Source organism: Phoenix dactylifera, chromosome 6 (genome assembly GCF_009389715.1).
Source record: "Phoenix dactylifera cultivar Barhee BC4 chromosome 6, palm_55x_up_171113_PBpolish2nd_filt_p, whole genome shotgun sequence".
Taxonomy (NCBI): Eukaryota; Viridiplantae; Streptophyta; class Magnoliopsida; order Arecales; family Arecaceae; genus Phoenix; species Phoenix dactylifera.
This window is the reverse complement of record NC_052397.1, coordinates 7,573,092-7,591,600: the sequence shown is the minus strand read 5'-3', so window position 1 is coordinate 7,591,600 and position 18,509 is coordinate 7,573,092. Positions and strand designations below refer to the sequence as shown.

General features: G+C 42.2%; 1 protein-coding gene across 3 annotated transcripts in view; it reads left to right on the top strand.

The window, feature by feature from the left end:
* Window positions 1–1,605: 1,605 nt before the first annotated feature.
* The window catches only part of LOC103695645 (MADS-box protein JOINTLESS-like), an 83,311-nt gene continuing 66,407 nt past the window's right edge, over window positions 1,606–18,509 (top strand). Inside the window, exons 1-2 of one of the 3 annotated variants that reach the window (XM_039127354.1) lie at window positions 1,606–1,850; window positions 2,261–2,447. In XM_039127354.1, coding sequence (XP_038983282.1) covers window positions 2,266–2,447 — 182 coding nt within the window. In that variant the 5' untranslated portion in view covers window positions 1,606–1,850; window positions 2,261–2,265. Of the gene's footprint in view, window positions 2,011–2,260; window positions 2,448–18,509 lie in introns of all 3 variants that reach the window. The other 2 variants (XM_039127355.1, XM_039127353.1) reach the window with 2 other exon arrangements.

Sequence of the window (18,509 nt, the reverse complement as noted above, 5' to 3'; positions counted from 1 at the left end):
ATGAAATTATTTTATGATTTTTATTTATATCATCCTTGATCATCCTATTTCAAACATCCGTACCTTCTTTTTTTGAATTCCACACGTTTTTTTCCTTTACGAAAGCCTTTTTTTTTTTTTCCTCAAAGGAGCTGCTAATTTTAAATTTGAATAGATCATTATATTTCTCTAACCAATGCTATGGTCTGCAGGCCTAGAATTTTGGCATATCCGCTATTAATTAGGAGTGTAAATGTGCCGGATAGGATTCTAAGTGGCCCCAATTCGATCTGATTTTTTGTTTGGGTTCTAATTTTGGACTCAGATCTGATTCAGTTGAAGATCAGGTCGGGTCGAGTCGGATCCGAGTCAAGTTTGAGTCAGATTCGAGTCGGATCCGATTTCGAGTCGGATTCGAGTCGAATCCAAATTTAGACCGGATTTGGATTGGATTTAGATACGGACCGGATGTTATCCATTTTTTTTATGCTTTTGAAAAAGGATTTGGATAAATTTAATGTAGTCATATGATAATTACGAGGTGCTGGGTGCGCCATGATTTTGAAAGACTTGCAATTGACCTCCAGTCAGAGCAGATGACCCATGACTTACAGGCTAAGTCGGTCTACAAGTCAAATCTCATGTCACATTATTTTTTATCTTTATGACTGATTGGACGGAACTTGGCCTCTCCGTGGAGGGCAAAAAAAATCCCAGACCTTCTTCCAAATTCCAATTCCCTTGCAGAAAACATGCACATGACCCGTATTTAGGCCAGTGCTCCCTCACTTTCTCCCTTTAGAAACAAAAACCAAAAAACGGAAAAAAAAAAAAAGAGCCTGCTATCGAGACACTAGAGGTATCAACAGTGTAATAGATGGAGGGAGAATCCTGACGGGCCGGGGTTCCTTTGGATTCTGTAAACCTATGCTTGTTGCCATCCTTTCTGGCTTGAACCTTACTCTCCTTAAGACTTTTCCTCCTTTTCTTTTTTTTCTTCTCTTTTTTTTTTATTTTTATTTTTTTGGTACAAAGCTTTTACTCATCATTGGCTGGCATTTTCCATACTATCATGATCGGAAAAAAAAATCTTTTTTATTTTCTCTTTCTTCAAATCTATTTGGATCGGACCGGATCTGATCAGTAAATTCTGATCTGATCTACAAAATAATTTGGTTCAATTTTAGGATTCAATTCGGACATGCAAATTTTAAAATTTAGACCGGATCGAGTTGGATGAGATTGCACGTCGACCCGATGCATTTTCAGCTTTACTATCAATATGTCTCCCGCATGGAAAAAGTTTTCTTTTTGGTGAACTAGGGAAAGGATTTCAATGAGCTCCCCGATTAACGTGTACCACGCAACAACCGGTCACGGTCCCTGGGCCCCACTACGTACGGACACCAATCAAAGAAATAGAGTAGTGTAAATAAATAAAACCATCGAATGTGCGTACAAAACCTTCTGGTTTCTTAAATACCTCCATCCCACGGCATCCACCAAAAAATCTCACCATCTTTGGACACCAAAAAATCTCACCATCTTTGGACACCGATCGATCAAGGAAATAGAGTAGTGTCAAGAAATAAAGCCATCGTATGCGCGTACAAAACCTTCTAGTTTCTTAGAGCAACGTAGATGGTTCGCAACAGCTGAGAAGGAACCTCCAAAACGGGGCACCACGAAAAAAAAAACACAAAGTAAAGGAAGACCAATCTAACACTTATTTTTCATATCATCCGTCACATAGAAGGGTTTCTTTTATGCTGAAAGAAATACTAGCCATCGTACCCACCATTAATTCGGACAGGCGGTCGCGGTTGCAGCAGTAACGGGGAGAAGGAAGGAAGCAAGAAAGGAAAGGAGAGGTGGTGTATATTTTTACCATAAAAGAGGGGTCTTCCATTCTCTTCCGCGCCCCCCCTCTCCTCCTCTTCTTCTCTCCTTTTTATTGGCCCTGGCTTTCCGTAGAAGTCCCGTCTCAGCAAAAACTCCCCTCCTCTCGCGGCCTTAACCCACCTTAGTTTGGTGGGTTTCTTTCTCTCTCTTGCTCTCTTTTTTTTTATTATTTGCTTTTCTTCTTCCCCCGAGGAAATCCTGGGTTTCTGATTCATGGCTTAATTTGGAAACCTGGCGCTCTTTTTTCCCTAAAAAGCACCATTTATTTTTGTGCTCTTCCGTTACTTCTTCTTCCTGCTATTATTCTTTTTTCTTTTACTCTTTTTTTTAATTGTTATTATTATTATTATTATTATTTTAAAGTCTTGGTGCATTTTAGGATCCATGGTGAGGGAGAAGATCCAGATAAGGAAGGTAGACAACAAGGCGGCGAGGCAGGTGATGTTTTCCAAGAGGAGGAGGGGACTGCTGAAGAAGGCGGAGGAGCTCTCGATCCTCTGCGACGCCGAGGTCGCCCTCATCATTTTCTCGTCAACCGGCAGGCTCTACGAGTTCTCGAGCTCAAGGTAGAGTTGAAAGAAAGATTATGTTCAGGATTTGCTCAAGGTTAGATGCATGCGTGGAGTTGTTAACTTTCTGATTTTCTTGACTCTAGATGTAGAGTTTTGGTTAGGAGGACAAGATGTGGAATAGTGGTGCAAATAGCTTTGTGAGTGTGGCGAGAAATTTAAGCTGGTTATTGTGGAAAACGGGGTTGATTTTTGTTACTGTATAGGGTGGACCGGTGTAGGATCTCTAGTGAGAAAGAGAGTTCTCATTGAGAGCAAGCACTTGATTTGTACCTTTGATCATTGGACCTGAAACTCAGAGGGAAAAGAAAACTATACATCCATCAGGACTAAGGAGGTCGTAGGTACAAATGATAATATGTTGCAAGCGTTTGCAAAAGAAAAAAGAAAGTTAAAAACACATTAAGTATAACAAAATTTGGCAACCGGTTTGCTTCTTAATGATTTGTTATTTTAATCCCTTCAGCTCAGCCTAAAAAAAAACAAAAAGAAAACCATTTCAGGTAGTCCAAAAGACAACATTAAGACAGATCTTAAAAAATGGCAATACAAGTCACTGAGTAAGGTATTGGGTTTGAGAGTGACATATAATAAAGTTTGGCAAGTTGGGAGAGCTTTAAAAGATCTTAAAGAATTTAAAACTAAGTATTTATTAAGCATTTTTTTTTTGTTAACATTTCAGACTTGTTCTTTCTCAAAAAAAAATATTTTAGGTTTGATAGAGTGACGTAGTAATGATTAATATTTAAGCATTAAGCAGTCTTTGTATTTTAATAATGTTACTGTGGAGACCCGTGCGGGCGTGTGTTTAGTTCCACACTGGTTATTCGCTGGGCCGATCTTGGATACTTATAGAAGATCAAAAAACCCAAATAATAGCTTTAGACTAACCTTTTTGGATGAGCCCCTAAGTTGTTACAAATAATATCAGAGTGGATTCGACCCATAACTTATGTGGACTGGGGAACTGCAGCACAAATTCATTGAGGCTGACCGCAGGCTAATCGTGGTGCTTGTGATTAGATTTGAATGAATTTGAATTTTTAGCCTGATGAGGACGCCAGGGCTTAAATGGGGAAAGTATGTGAGGACTCATTCGGACGCGTGTTTAGTCTCACATCGGTTATTACTGGGTAGATCTTGGGTACTTATATAAGATCAAAGAACCCAAATAATACCTTCCGGCTAGCCTTTTTGAGGAAGTTCCTGAGTTGTTACAGTTACTAAGCTTTATTAGTTGATGGATATTTGTGAAGTGCAGGGTTGTTTTTGATTAGTGTTGATAAATAATTAGTTGTTTAGATTAGTTAATCATGCTTTGATAAAACTATGTATATGAATTTGCCTTTGTTTTGAGGATTACTAGGAGCTGTTTGGATGTAATGACCAGGAGAAATTAATATTGTAAGAATGATGCTTGATTGGTAGTTACATAAGAAGTCCAATTAAAGAAAGTGTTACTGACCTTCATAGGATGTTAGGTCAAACCAGCAAGACGTGTGATAATCAAATGAGCAAAGTCAACTGCTACTAGTTCATTCTGGCAAAATTCTGTGGTCATAAATGCTCATGCACAGACTAGATGTAACATCAGTATTATTATTTTGGCAACCTCTTTCAAAGGAATAGAACTGTCCTATTTAGATTTGTAATAGTTAAGATGATGAGATAAAAGATCCAGCCGTGACTTTATGGATGACTATTGAGCTATTCTACCTCAAATTACTTTATGATAACATGACATTTTGCCTGTAAACTTGTCACCTTTCGGTTGAAAGTACCCTTCATTTGAAAACAAGGTAGAATACTCCAGTGAGGTGTCTTGTTTTTCCTAACCAATTAGGTTGAAGAATTTTCCTTTCCAACTGAAGTCATATCTGCTATGATATCTTCTAGTAGTTTCATTCTAAAAATTTTTACTTGCTAATCTAGAATATTGCTATCTTCCAACAGATGCACTGGTATAGCCTATAAAAAGTTTTTTGTTGATTAGAAACATTTGGCTATTGCCTTATTTATCAACTCAAGTTTTCTGGAGCAGCTATATTTCTAATCCTTTTTAGGCCTTAATGCATGCCGTGTTCATACAATTCCCCTACAAGTCTGCAGGGGTAAGTTTAATTGGACTTGTGCTAATCAAACCAAATTCATATATGTGGGTTTCTTCTTAACTCACCACTGTAAAATGCATAAGATCTCTCTTATCTCTTCATTGTGCCAAAGCAAGAAGGCTTGTTCTCATTTAAAATTGTATTTGGTCATTCACAAAATTTCTTATTTCTTTTTGTGGAAACCAGTCATCTTTTAGCATTAATATATGTTGGAACAATGCTCCAACAATGATCATATAACATATTCGTTGGAATCTTTAATCTGGGTTAATATCAGTGAGAATATTCTGCATAGAAATGCTCAGTGTTTGAAATCATAGTAAAAAATATCTTTCATAGGAATGCTCAGTATTGAAATTACGATGAATAAAATTGGAAAGGAAGTATATAACCTGTTGGGGGAAAAATGGATCGTTCAAAGCACATGGACAAATCGCCGACACTTGATGACGAACGTGACGACAACAAGCATACTCTCAGAGTGCCCGACTTCAGAGCGCTCTGTCTCGGCATCGACGACCCCAGAGCTCACGTCCTCGATCTCCGCATGACCTTGGCAGGCATGATCCCGGTAGAGTTAAGCCGGATCGACCTCAAGACCAAGGAAGATCCAGTCAAAGGGAGAAGCAGACCTCCCCACACCACCGAAAATCAAGTCCTTATCTAGGATCAAATCATGCGATCTCTGCCTCAACGGCTGTCAACATTTGAATACACACGATCTCAACGGATCGCCAGCTAGCCCGAAATCTCGGGCCGTTTACGTCCGATCACAGGTAATCACTACACCCCCTCCTATAAAAGGGGGGAGAGCTCTAGGTAGGGGACTTTCTTCTTCCCCTCCGGCCAAAAAATACATCCATACTTTACTTCTCTCCATTAAAAGCCCCTCTCTGACTTAAACATCGGAGGGCTTACGCCGGAACCCCCGGCCACAGGCTTCCTGCAGGTCCACCGGAGACAACCATCCGCCGCTCCTCCTCGATCCGCGGTCACCCTCGGGTCCAATTTCTAGCAACAGTTGGCGCTAGAGGAAGGGACCGAGTCATGATCATGAGATTGAGGAATAGAGGAGCCTCCAATGCCTCTTGGCATCGCATGCCAAGTCCTGGCCACTCAGTCCAGAACCCGCCGCCAAGGCCTCCGGTTGATCAAGTTCCTCAAATCCAGCCTGAGCAATTCAACACGCTGGTATAGCAAGTTCAGGCACTAGCAGCAGAAGTCCAAGGCATGCAGCACGTGGAGGCCCCTCCTATGCCGCCGCCGCAGGTTCATATCTGATCGGCGCTCCTTCCAGACGGACCTGTGTTCCAAGGCTGAGATCCCCATGACTCTTCAAGGGTCAACAATGGAGAACGACGTTGTCACCAAGGTTCAACCCGGGTGTCTTTCTGGAGGGAGCCACTAAGGAAGAACCAAGATAAAAGACCACAGCCTTTGGAAGCTGAATCGACCCCGGGTCAGTCAGAACCGGAACAGACCACCGTGGCGATCTTCCAAAGCGGAGAACTCGACAAGAAGGTTGAAGAGCTCGAGCGGCGAATCGAGGCGCCTTCGGGACCAAAGAATCAGGCGTGAGGGCGACCCCGAGTTTACTACCAGGTCGCCCTTCTTCTGCCTAATTGAGGACGAGCCGGTCTCACCAAGATTCAAAATGCCCCAGATAGAATCCTACAACGGGATCACCGATCCCCTGGATCATCTGGAGAACGTCGGAGGCTCTACTGTGCAAGGCTTTCCCTGCAACCCTTCAAGGAATGGCTCGACTTTGGTTCTCCAGGCTCAAGCCGAGTACCGTGCTCTCCTTCGAGCAGTTTGGCAGACAGTTTGCGACCAATTTTGCCGCCAGCCGATGCCAGCGGCGAACGTCGGATTCTCTTCTCGACCTCAAGCAAAAGGAAGGAGAATTTCTGAAAGACTACAATGACCGTTTCACTGCCGCCACTTGGGAGGTTCGCGAGCTCGATCAATCAATTGCCATGTCGGCATTAAAGATGGAAGCTCGATCTTACAAGTTCCTCTTCTCCCTCGAGAAAAATTTTCTGCCGACTTTACGGAGATGCTAGCCCGAGCTCGAAAATATGTAAAGGCTGAAGAAGCCATGGCTTCTCGGCGAGACGCCGCCGAGTAGCCCTCAAAGGGGCAAAAAAAGACATCGCGAGGAGCGTGGCCGCCCAAGAAGTCAATCACCTCGCCGCGAGAAGAACCTGCCTCGATTGAGGAGTCTGCCTCATCCGAGACTGCTGCCCCGATCGAGATCACCACCTTGGCAGAGAACACTATCAAGGAGGTACGAAAACTATACTCTCCTCACTACTACTCGGTCCGAGATTCTCATGGAGATAGAAGGCTGAGGCTATCTCCAACCGCCGCCACCAATGCGGAACTCAGAAGCTCGGCAACGCTCTAGGAAGTATTGTCGCTTCCACCGATGGTCACAACACCGAGGAGTGCTTCCGACTCCAAGATGAGATTGAAGTGCTCATTCGCCGTAAAATACTCAACCGGTTCATACGGAACCGGCGAGACGAAAGAGCACCAGCGGAGAATGCCGCACCGCCTGAAAATCAAAATGACAACAGATCCATTGCCGGTACCATCAATGTCATAGAAATGGGCTCTATCAAGGGAAGCTCGGCAGAAGAGCTTACACAGAAGAAAGCCCCTCCAAAGCGTCAACGCACGACAGAGGCCATCTCGTTCTCGGATGAAGACCTGAAAGGAGTTGAGACTCCCCATAAAGCCGAATGAGCGAAGAAAATATTTTTTTTTGTGATGCTATGGTCATCTCTCTGGTTGTAAATAAATTTGATGTAAAACGCATTTTGGTTGATAATGGAAGCTCAGTGAACGTGTTATTTCATGATGCTTTCCAAAAAATGGGAATGACGGAGAGCCAGCTCCGAAGAATGAATACTCCGCTGGTCGGATTCACCGAAGATTCAGTCCCAGTTGAAGGCATAGTGAACTTACCTATCACAGTCAGGCTCGTCCTTAGAGAAAGTACTGTGAGGACGGACTTTCTGGTAGTTCGTACGCCTTCGGCCTACAACGCTATCCTCGGCCGACTAGAACTCAACGCTCTCCAAGCCGTAGCCTCGACCTGTCACCTGCTGGTACGATTTCCCACCGAACAGGGGGTCGGCGAAGTTCGCGGAGATCAAGCAGCGGCCCAACAGTGCTACATGGCGACTCTCAAAGCAAAGCAACCAATTGGAACGCCAGGTCGGGCAGAACAACCAACTGAAGCATCTGCTCAATCCTCGGCCCAAGCATTGCCCACCAAAACTCTAGAGGTACGCGACGAGCTTAACAAGCAACGGGCAGAGCCTGGCGAGCTTCTCCTTCAAATCCCTTTGAGAGAAGATCACCCAGAGCAGACTGTACAGATCGGCTCCAGCTTGAGCCCTCACGAGCGAGATCGCTTGATCGAGTTTCTCTAGTCCAACACAGACGTATTTGCCTAGTCACCTACTGATATGCCTAGGATCGATCTCGAGGTCATGGTTCACGGATTTCAGGTCAAGTCAAACTACAAGCCCGTGAGGTAGAAAAAACGAAGCTTCGCGCTAGAACGACAACAGACAGCGGCCGAGGAGGTCGACGAACTCCTCGAGGCCAGTTTCATTCAAGAAGTTTTCTACCCAGAGTGGCTCGCCAACTTGGTCCTCGTAAAGAAAGCTAATGACAAATGGCGTATGTGCGTGGACTACACGATCTAAACAAAGCTTGTCCGAAAAACAGCTTTTTCCTCTCTTAGATCGATCAGCTCGTCGATTCTACCTCGGGACACCAGCTGCTGACCTTCATGGATGTCTTCTCGAGATACAACCAGATCCGGATGACGTTCGAGGATGAGAAGAAGGCGGCCTTCATCACTGACAAAGGCCTCTACTATTACAAGGTGATGCCATTCGGGTTAAAAAATGCCGGGGCTATCTATCAGAGACTGGTCAGCAAGATTTTCAAGGACCAGATAGGTTGGAACATGGAGGTCTATGTAGACGACATGTTGGTAAAAAGCCAGATGGCCGAGCACCACATAACCGACCTCGACGAGGCATTCTCCACCCTCAGAAGGTACCAGATGAAGCTCAACCCCACAAAGTGTGCCTTCGGAGTCATCTCGGACAAATTCCTCGGTTTCGTGGTCACTCAATATGGGATTGAAGCGAATTCAGAAAAGATTCGAGCACTACAAGAGATGATGCCACCGAGGACGGTCAAAGAAGTACAACAGCTCGACGGGCGAATCGCGGCCTTAGGGAGGTTTGTCTCGAAGTCAGCAGAACGATGCCTTCCGTTCTTTAAGATTCTCAATGACCGAAAAACTTAGTGTGGACCAAAGAATGCCAACAAGCCTTTGAAAGGCTTAGACGCCATCTCGCTTCTCCTCCATTGCTCACGAAACCTCAGTAGGGCGAGCTTCTATACCTGTACCTGGTTGTATCCCCGGTAGCAGGCAGCTCGATCCTGGTTCGAGAAGAAGACAAATCTCAAAGATCGATATACTACACCAACCGAGTTCTACGGGATGCAGAGATCCGGTACTCCAAGCTAGAGAAGACGGTCTACGCATTGCTCATCTTAGCTCGAATGCTCCGTCCATACTTTCAGGCTCATATAGTGGCCATATTGACCGACCAACCTATAAAGCAAGTTCCGCAACGGTCGGATCGCACGGGAAGAATCGCAAAGTGGGCGGTCGAGCTCGAGAAATTTGACCTCGAGTACTGCCCGAGGCTGGCAATCAAGGCACAAGTGTTCGCTGACTTCATAGTAGAGTGCACCTTACCAGATGACCCCGAGCCCAAGCTCACATCAAAAGAGAAGGCCCCAGGGCAACCATGGGTTCTACATGTGGACGGCTCCTCAACCTCGGGGGGTAGCGGTGCAGGCCTCATTCTTACTAGCCAAGATGGAGTGGTCGTAGAACAAGCCCTACGCTTTGAGTTTCCTGCCTCTAACAACGAAGCAGAATACGAGGCGCTCATTGCCGGGCTCAAATTGGCAAAAGAGGTCGAGGTCAAAAGCTTGAAGGTCTTCAGCGACTTCCAACCGGTCGTGAGCCAGGTTTTGGGAGATTTTGAGGCAAGGAAGCCGTCAATGCAGAAATACATCCAAAAGGTGCGAGATATCACCTCCACATTAAGCGCCTTCGACATCCAGCACATCCCCAGAGCAGAGAATGCGAGGGCGGACCAGTTATCGAAGCTGGAAAATTTTCGCATGAGCGAGCTTCCGAAGACTACGACGCTTGAGTACCTTCAAGCATCGAGCATCGAGGAGCCCAAACCAGTTCTCTGCGTTGAAACCGAGCCGAGCTGGATAGACGCATTCGTTAATTACTTGCAGAATGAAGTCCTCCCTGATGATGAGCTCGAAGCCCGCCGAATTAAACGCTAGGCCTTCTGATACCTCCTGTATGAAAGCAAGCTCTATCGCAGATCCTTCACGTCTTCCCTCCTCAAATGCCTTCGTCCCTCAGAAGCGGACTACGCCATACCAGAGGTACATGAGGGGATCTGCGGGAACCACCTAGGAGGTAGGGACTAAGCCCATAAAATCCTACGTTAGGGATATTATTGGCCCGCACTCGATAAAAACGCAGTAGACTTCATCCAAAAGTGCGACCGATGCCAGCAGAATGCCAACATTCAGCGTCGACCCTCAGTCCCGCTGACCTCAATCAGTGCCCCTTGGCCGTTTGCCCAATGGGAAATCAACATCTTGAGACCTTTTCCCCAAGCCACCGGACAAAAAAAATTTCTTATTGTCTCCATCTATTACTTCACCAAATGGGTCGAGGCCGAGCTAGTGGCCCGAATCACCGAGCTAAAGATGCGAGACTTCATCTGAAAATCGATAATCTGCAGGTTTAGGCTCCCCCATGTCCTCATATCCGACAACGGCCGACAGTTTGACAACGCCCGCTTCAGAAAATTTTGCTCCAAGTTGGCATCGACCATCGCTTCACCTCGGTCGCACATCCTTAAACCAACGGAGAAACAGAGGTGACAAATCGGACTATCCTCCAGGGGCTGAAAGCTAGACTCGATAGGTCCAAAGGGCAATGGGTCAAAGATCTCTACAATGTGCTCTGGACCTATAGAACTACGTTCCGAGTCCCTACCGGCAAAACCCCCTTCGACCTGTGCTGAGTAATTGATTATTCCCCTACTCGGTTTTGATGTGCCAAAACATTTTGAGTGCATTTCTTGTTGGTCTAACAATTTTAAACAAGTATTTTTAGGGTAACAATGCTTTAACTTCAAAAGAAAATCTTAGGAAATGGTTCATGGTTCTGAAACTCAAGTGTTGGAACCATTCAAGCATTTTCCAAAACTAAAGTCGACTCCCAGGAAGTACGAGTCGACTCCGGCACAAGAATGGCATACTGGCACAACCTCGAGCCGTCTCCATAAAGCGCGAGTTGACTCTCTCAGACAGACAGAAACATGTATTTCGGATCGCAAAGCGCGAGTCGACTCAAGTCGAGCGCGAGCCGTCTCCCATCTTTCGGATGAAGCGCGAGACGACTCTCAACAACTATGAGACGCCTCTCTCAGACAGACAGAAACATGTACTTCAGGTCGCAAAGCACGAGTCGACTCGAGTCAAGCGCGGGTCGTCTCCTATCTGTCGGACGAAGCGCGACTCGCCTCCTAACTACTACGAGATGTCTCTCTCAGACAAAGGCAGAGAACTCTTTTTCGGCGGACCAGGACGCAAGACGATTCCTGAACCGCACGAGCTGACTCCAACAAAAATCGACCGATAACCTGTCAGCGGGATTTCGAGCCAGAGTCGACTCCAGAATTATACAAGACATCTCCCACTTCAGTAGAGCCGACTCCTGGACAGGCGAGACGACTCCAGCTTCAACGGACTTTTTGTCAGAAGTGCCAGGCGCAATAGAATAGCTACTCTTCTCAGTCTAACGGCTAGTTTTTCAAAATGAAGATATAAGAAGACCCGTTCTGGACACAGTAACAAGAATGAAAAATCAAAACAAAAAGTTCAAGCAAATCATTTAAAACTAGAGCTCAAAGGTAATTCAAAGGGAAAATCAGAAAAAAGCAACTCTTCAACGAGAACCCACCCTTTCTCTGCACCAGAGCCAAAATAGAAAGATCCTCTATTGCCAACTGACTCGGAAGAGGATCCAAAAGAAAAGAGGCAGCATCTCAATCGGCAAAAATTATATGAGAAGCTTCTTTTCCCTGTTCTTATTAAGATTATTTTATCTGCTTTTTGGAAGCTTGTATTCATACATTCATTTCATATTTGGGTGTTTGATTCAATCAAGGGATTGATTCAGGAGGTCTAAGGTTGTAGTTGGGAATCCTTTGTAAAAACCAACCGGATTGTTTGTGAGCCGGTAAAACAACAAGTTTGGTTGTGAGCTTGTAAAACAACCGTGTTGTAATTCTAGGATTATAGTAAAAATCTCAAGTGAAACTTGGGGAGCGGACGTAGGAGCAAGGGTAGCTCTGAACCACTATAAATCTTGTATCTTTGTACTTTGCTTTCCATTGTCTCATTGTCTTCATTCCTCTAACATTCCAGACTATCACTTTAGATTAATCATAAGATAAAAATTTCATATTTTAATTACAACCCAATTCACCCCTCCCCCCTCTTGGGCTGCTTGCTGGGCCACAAGTGGTATCAGAGCAGGTGCTCTTTGATAGTGACTGTTATCTAAGTCTCTTCTTGAGTAAAAGATTTAATGGCAACCCAATTCGGATTAACCTCAAGTGAGGGACGGTCAACCAATAGGCCACCCCTATTTAATGGAATAAACTATATCTATTAGAAGGCAAAAATGAGAATATTCGTTCAAGCTCAAGACTATGATGTTTGGAGCATTATTGTCAATGGGCTTCACATTCATACACATTGTTGACAACATAGTAACTCCCAAACTCGAAAAGGACTGGGATTAAAAAGATAAGAAAAAAGCACAACTAAATGCCAAGGCTATAAATGTGCTTTATTGTGCCTTAGATGCAAATCAATTTAATAGAGTATCAACATGTAACTCCATTAAGGAGATTTGGGATAGACTTGAAATTACTCATGAAGGCACAAATCAAGTTAAAGAGTCAAAAATTAACATGCTAGTGCATAAATATAAATTGTTTAAAATGGAGCCATCTGGAAATATTACTTCCATATTTACTAGATTTATTGATATTATTAATGGACTGAAGAGCCTTGGAAAAGTGTACTCTAACAATGATCTTGTTAGGAAGATTCTTCATTCACTACCACGCTCTTGGGAGGCCAAAGTGACGGCAATACAAGAAGCCAAGGACCTCCGCATCCTTTCTTTAGAAGAGCTTCTCGGATCATTGATGACTCATGAACTCACTATGATCCAACACCTTGAGGATGAGGATCGGAAGAGAAAAGGAATAGCACTGAAGGCTTCTACCCATAAGGAATGTAATGAGAGTAGTGATGAAGGAGAAGATGAGAATGAGGATGATGATATTGCCCTCCTCGCAAAAAAATTCAGTAAATTCATGAGGAGAAGGAAGATGAACCTCAAAAGGTATCCTATAACAAAAGGTGAGGTAGAAAAGGATAAGAAGAAAGGGAAAGATTTCTTAGTGTGCTATAAGTGTAAGAGACCTGGACATTTTAGGCTAGACTGTCCGCTCTTGAAGAAACAGCTGAAGAAAAAGAAGAAGATATTTGTTGCAAAATAGGGAGATAGCGATGAATCCTCATCTCAAGAAGAACCCCAAGAAGTAGCCAACATTTGCCTTATGGCTCAAGATAATGAGGTAAGTACTAATGCATCACCTAGTTTCACTTTCGATGAATTGTATGATGCCTTTAATGAGTTAGTTAATAATTATAAAAAACTTGGTATGAAAAATAAGGAGTTAAGAACTGAAAACAAAACTCTAAATGAATTATCTGAAAAATACAATGAAGAAAAACAATCCTTGACCAATGAAATGCAACTGCTGAAATCTGAAAAGCAGGAGAAAGTCAAACAAATTAAAGAGCTGCTAAATGAGAACCAAAACCTTAAAAAGGAAGTAGATAAGTATAAGTTGGATAAGTTCACTTGCAGCTCTGAAAAACTAGATATAGTTCTAAATAGTCAAAGAGCTGTTTTTAACAAAGCTGGGCTAGGATTTAGGCCTAAAAAGGAACAAAAACTTTTAAAAAAATTTTTTATCAAAGCAACAAAGGTTGAATCTAATGAACCTATATGCTTCTGTTGTGGTAAACCTGGACATAAATCTTATGTGTACAACTATAGATAAATATCAAAGAAAAGCAACATAAAGAAAATTTGGGTTCCAAAAGGATTCACTCACACTAACCATGAAGGATCCAAGAAGACTTGGGTACCTAAAGTCTTTTGATTCTCATACAGGTATGTCTTGCGGCCAACCAAGCTAAAAGGAATTGGTACCTCGATAGTGGCTGCTCAAGACACATGACCGAGGACAAAGATCAATTCGTCACCCTCGAGTCAAAAGGAGTAGTAACCTTCGATGATAATAGCCAAGGTCAAATTATTGGTATTGGTAAAATTCAGATCTCTTCTACATTTATAGATAATGTGTTGTATGTAAATGGATTAAAGCACAATCTTATAAGCATTAATCAATTGTGTGATAAAGGTTTCAAAGTCACCTTTGAAGCCTTATTATGCACTGTATCTGATTCAACAAACAACACTATCTTTGTAGGACATAGGCATGCAAATGTCTATATGATAAACTTAGATGATCTTGTAAGTAGTCAATGCCTAGTAGTCACAAACGCAAAAGATAATGAAATTAGTTGGTCATGGCATCGTAAACTAGGGCATGCAAGTATAGACTTAATCTCCAAATTGATTAATAAGGAACTAGTTAAGGGGATAACTAAGATGAACTTTGAGAGAGATAGAGTATGTAGGGCTTGTCAACTAGGAAAACAGACAAGAAGTTCCTTCAAATCTAAAAATGATGTGTCAACATCTAGGCCCTTAGAATTGCTTCATATGGATCTTTTCGGACCAACTAGGATCACTATCTTAGGAGGAAAGAAGTATGGTTTTGTAATAGTGGATGACTTCACTAGGTATGCATGGGTAATATTTCTAGCACATAAAGATAAAACTTTTTCAATCTTTCTAAAATTCTATAAGAAAGTTTTAAATGAAAAGATAACCACCATTATCTCAATAAGGAGTGATCATGGGACTGAATTCGAAAATTATCTTTTTGAGGAATTTCGTGATGAAAATGGAATTAACCACACCTTCTCAGCACCTAGGACATCTCAACAAAATGGGATAGTAGAAAGAAAAAATAGAATTCTAGTAGATATGGCTCGTACCATGCTATGTGAGGAAAATCTTCCAAGGTACTTGTGGGCTGAAGCAGTAAATACAGCATGCTATATTCTAAACAGAGTTTCTATCAGACCAATTCTTAAGAGAACTCTCTATGAGCTTTAGAAAGGCAAAAGACCAAACATTAGTCACTTTCATGAGTTTGGTTGTATATGCTACATACACAATAATGATCAAAACAATCTAGGAAAGTTTGATACAAAATCAGATGATGGAATATGTCCAGGATACTCATCAACTAGCAAAGCCTATAGGGTATTTAATAAAAGAACACTTGTTGTTGAGGAATCAGTATATATAGTTTTTGATGAGTATTTTAGTCATTCACTTAGGATGGATGAACCTCAAGATGACACAGAAATTCTGAAAAATGAGATTAGAGGAATGACTTTTGAAGATTCATCCAATTCCAACAATAAAGAAGATGATGAACAAGTTGAGAATGAAGTAGTTGAAGAACTAGATCATAATCTACCTAAGAAGTGGAGATATGTAGCTAGCCATCCTAAAGAACTAATTATAGGTTATCCAGCACATCAAATTAAGATAAGGGCATCTCTTAGAAATGCAAATAACTACTTAGCCTTTGTCTCTCAAATTGAACCAAAGACTCTAAAAGAAGCAGAAGAAGATGCAAATTGGGTAAATGCAATGCAAGAAGAACTAAACCAATTTACAAGAAATAATGTTTGGGAACTAATTAAAAGATCTGAAAATTACCCCGTAATAGGTACAAAATGGGTCTTTAGAAACAAGTTAGATAAAAATGGAGTTGTTATAAAAACAAGGCTAGGCTCGTAGCGAAGAGGTATAACCAAGAAGAAGGAATAGACTTTGATGAAACCTTTGCTCCAGTAGCTAGATTAGAGGCCATCAGGTTATTGCTTGCCTTTGCCACTTCTATGGACTTCAAATTATATCAAATGGATGTCAAAAGTACCTTTCTAAATGGATATATAACTGAAGAAGTATATGTAGAACAACCTACAGAATTTGAAGATCACATGTACTCTAATCATGTATTTAAACTTAATAAGGCACTTTATGGTCTAAAACAGGCACCAAGAGCCTGGTATGATAGATTAAGTAAATTTTTATTGGAAAACAAATTCACTAGAGGACATATTGATACGACTTTATTTCTGAAAAGAAAAGATAAGGATATGTTGATAGTTCAAATTTACGTAGATGACATTATATTTGGAGCTACCAACAATAATTTATATCAAAAATTTGCGAATTTAATGCAAAGTGAATTTGAAATGAGTATGATGGATGAACTGAATTTCTTCCTTGGATTACAACTCAAACAACTAAAGGATGGAATCTTTATTAATCAAGCCAAATATATCAAAGGAATGCTCAAAAAATTTGGTTTGGAGATCAATAAGTCCATAGGCACACCCATGGGCTCGTCATGCAAATTAGACAAGGATGAGGCAGGCAAGAGTGTAGATCAAAAGCTCTATAGGGGTATGATTGGATTTCTTTTGTATCTTACCGCAAGTAGACCAGATATTATGTTTAGTGTATGCATGTGTGCCAGATTTCAATCAAATCCAAAAGAGTCACCTACTTGCAGTTAAAAAAATTTTTAAATATCTAGTTCGAACTCAGCATATAGGGTTATGGTACTCAAAAGACTCTAGTTTGAAATTAATAGGATTCACAGATGCTGACTTTGCATGATGTAAATTAGATATAAAAAAAGCACTAGTGGCACATGTCAACTTTTAGATGAAAACTTAATTTAATAGTTTAGCAAGAAGCAAAATTCGGTTGCATTATCAATGGTGGAAGCCGAATATGTTGCAGCCGGAAGTTGTTGTACTCAAATCTTATGGATCAAACAACAATTAGAAGATTATGGGATTAAGCAAACAAAAATACCCATTAATTGTGATAATACTAGTGCTATAAATTTATCTAAGAATCCAGTTCAACACTCAAGTACTAAACATATTGAAATACATCACTTTTCAAGGGATCATGTCTCAAATGGAGACATATCACTCGATTTTGTGTGCACCGTTGATCAATTAGCCAACATCTTTACAAAAACCTTAAGTGAAGATTGTGTTGCCCAAGAAGACAACCCAAGAGGGGGGGTGAATTGGGTTTGGATTAATTCTCGACCAATTAAAAACTATAATTAGTAATTAACTAAATCTATTGCAAGCAAATTAGTTAAGTTACTAGATGAAGTGAATGAAGAGAGAGAGAGAAAAAACAGCAACCAATACAAACACAAACCAATTTATAGTGGTTCGAAGCTAACCCTTGCTCCTACGTCCACTCCCCAAGCTTCACTTGGGAGTTCACTATAATCTCCCGGATTACAGTCGGTTGTTTTATAAGTTCATAACCAAACTTGTTGTTTTCGCGAGATCACAACGAACTCGGTCGGTTTTCACAGGCTCACCGACTAGAACCATCCGATTGTTTTTCCGGGATCACAATCGAACCCTTACACTGTTGGTTTTAACTTCGGCTCACCAACAAACCTTACAACCCTTGATTCAATCTCCTAATTGAATCAAGTAAGAAAATAGTTTGGGAAAAGTTACAAGAAAGGCTTCTTAACAAGCAAATATTAAACAATATGAAAAGAGTAGAGTTGAAGCCCTCAAACAGATTTTGGAAGAGGAAGAAGGGGCTTCTCGAACTCTAAGTCTCCTCTTTGAATGCACTGAAGATCTAATGTCAGAGGAAGAGCCTTGAATGCGAAGGGAAGACTTCTAGTTATGTATTGAATACGGTTCTTCCTTCTTTTGCTTGTCTTTTCTCTCAATAGACTCTTGGTAGACGGAAAACACTTAATGCTCAGATGGAGTGACTCTCTTGGTGTCTACTACTGTTCACTCTGGCTATTTAAGCAGTCCTTTTTGAAAACTAGCCGTTAGACACTAATTTGTGGCCGTTCTGCACAGTCTGCAACTCCTGACAATGTATCCGTTGGGGTCGGAGTCGACTCGCTCGATCTGGAGTCGACTCATGCTTTACTGGAGACGACTCGCCCGCTGTTCGGGATTTGAATTAAAGTGCTGTCCCGTTCTGGAGTCGACTCGCCAGTATCCGGAGATGACTCGGCCCTCTGGAGACGACTCGTTCTCAGGGTTTCAGAGATCTAATTTTCTGCATTTCTTTCTCGAGTCGACTCGGCTCTCAGAGCCCGAAAAACTGATCCTCTGTCTTTGGAGTTGAACTGCCTTGGAGTCGACTCGGATCATCTTAGAGTCGACTCGGCTGATTTGGGGTCGACTCTCGTATTTTCGGAGTCGACTCGTTCACAGAGTCACTTTGTTTGATTTTCTGCCTTTCAGTCTGCTTTCCTCTGAGAGTCGACTCTTGCTTGTTTAGGAGTCGACTCGAATTCTTCTGGAGTCGACTCGGTAACAGGGTCCAGAAAACACTTCTCTATTCTTCTGTCTGTTACTCATTGGAGTCGACTTGGAACCGTCGGAAGTCGACTCGGTAAGCATCGGAGTCGACTCAAAACCGTTGGAGTCGACTCGGTGACAGGGTCTGAAATTTATCTTTCTGTCCTTCTGTCTGTTCTCAGTCGAAGTCGACTCGTAG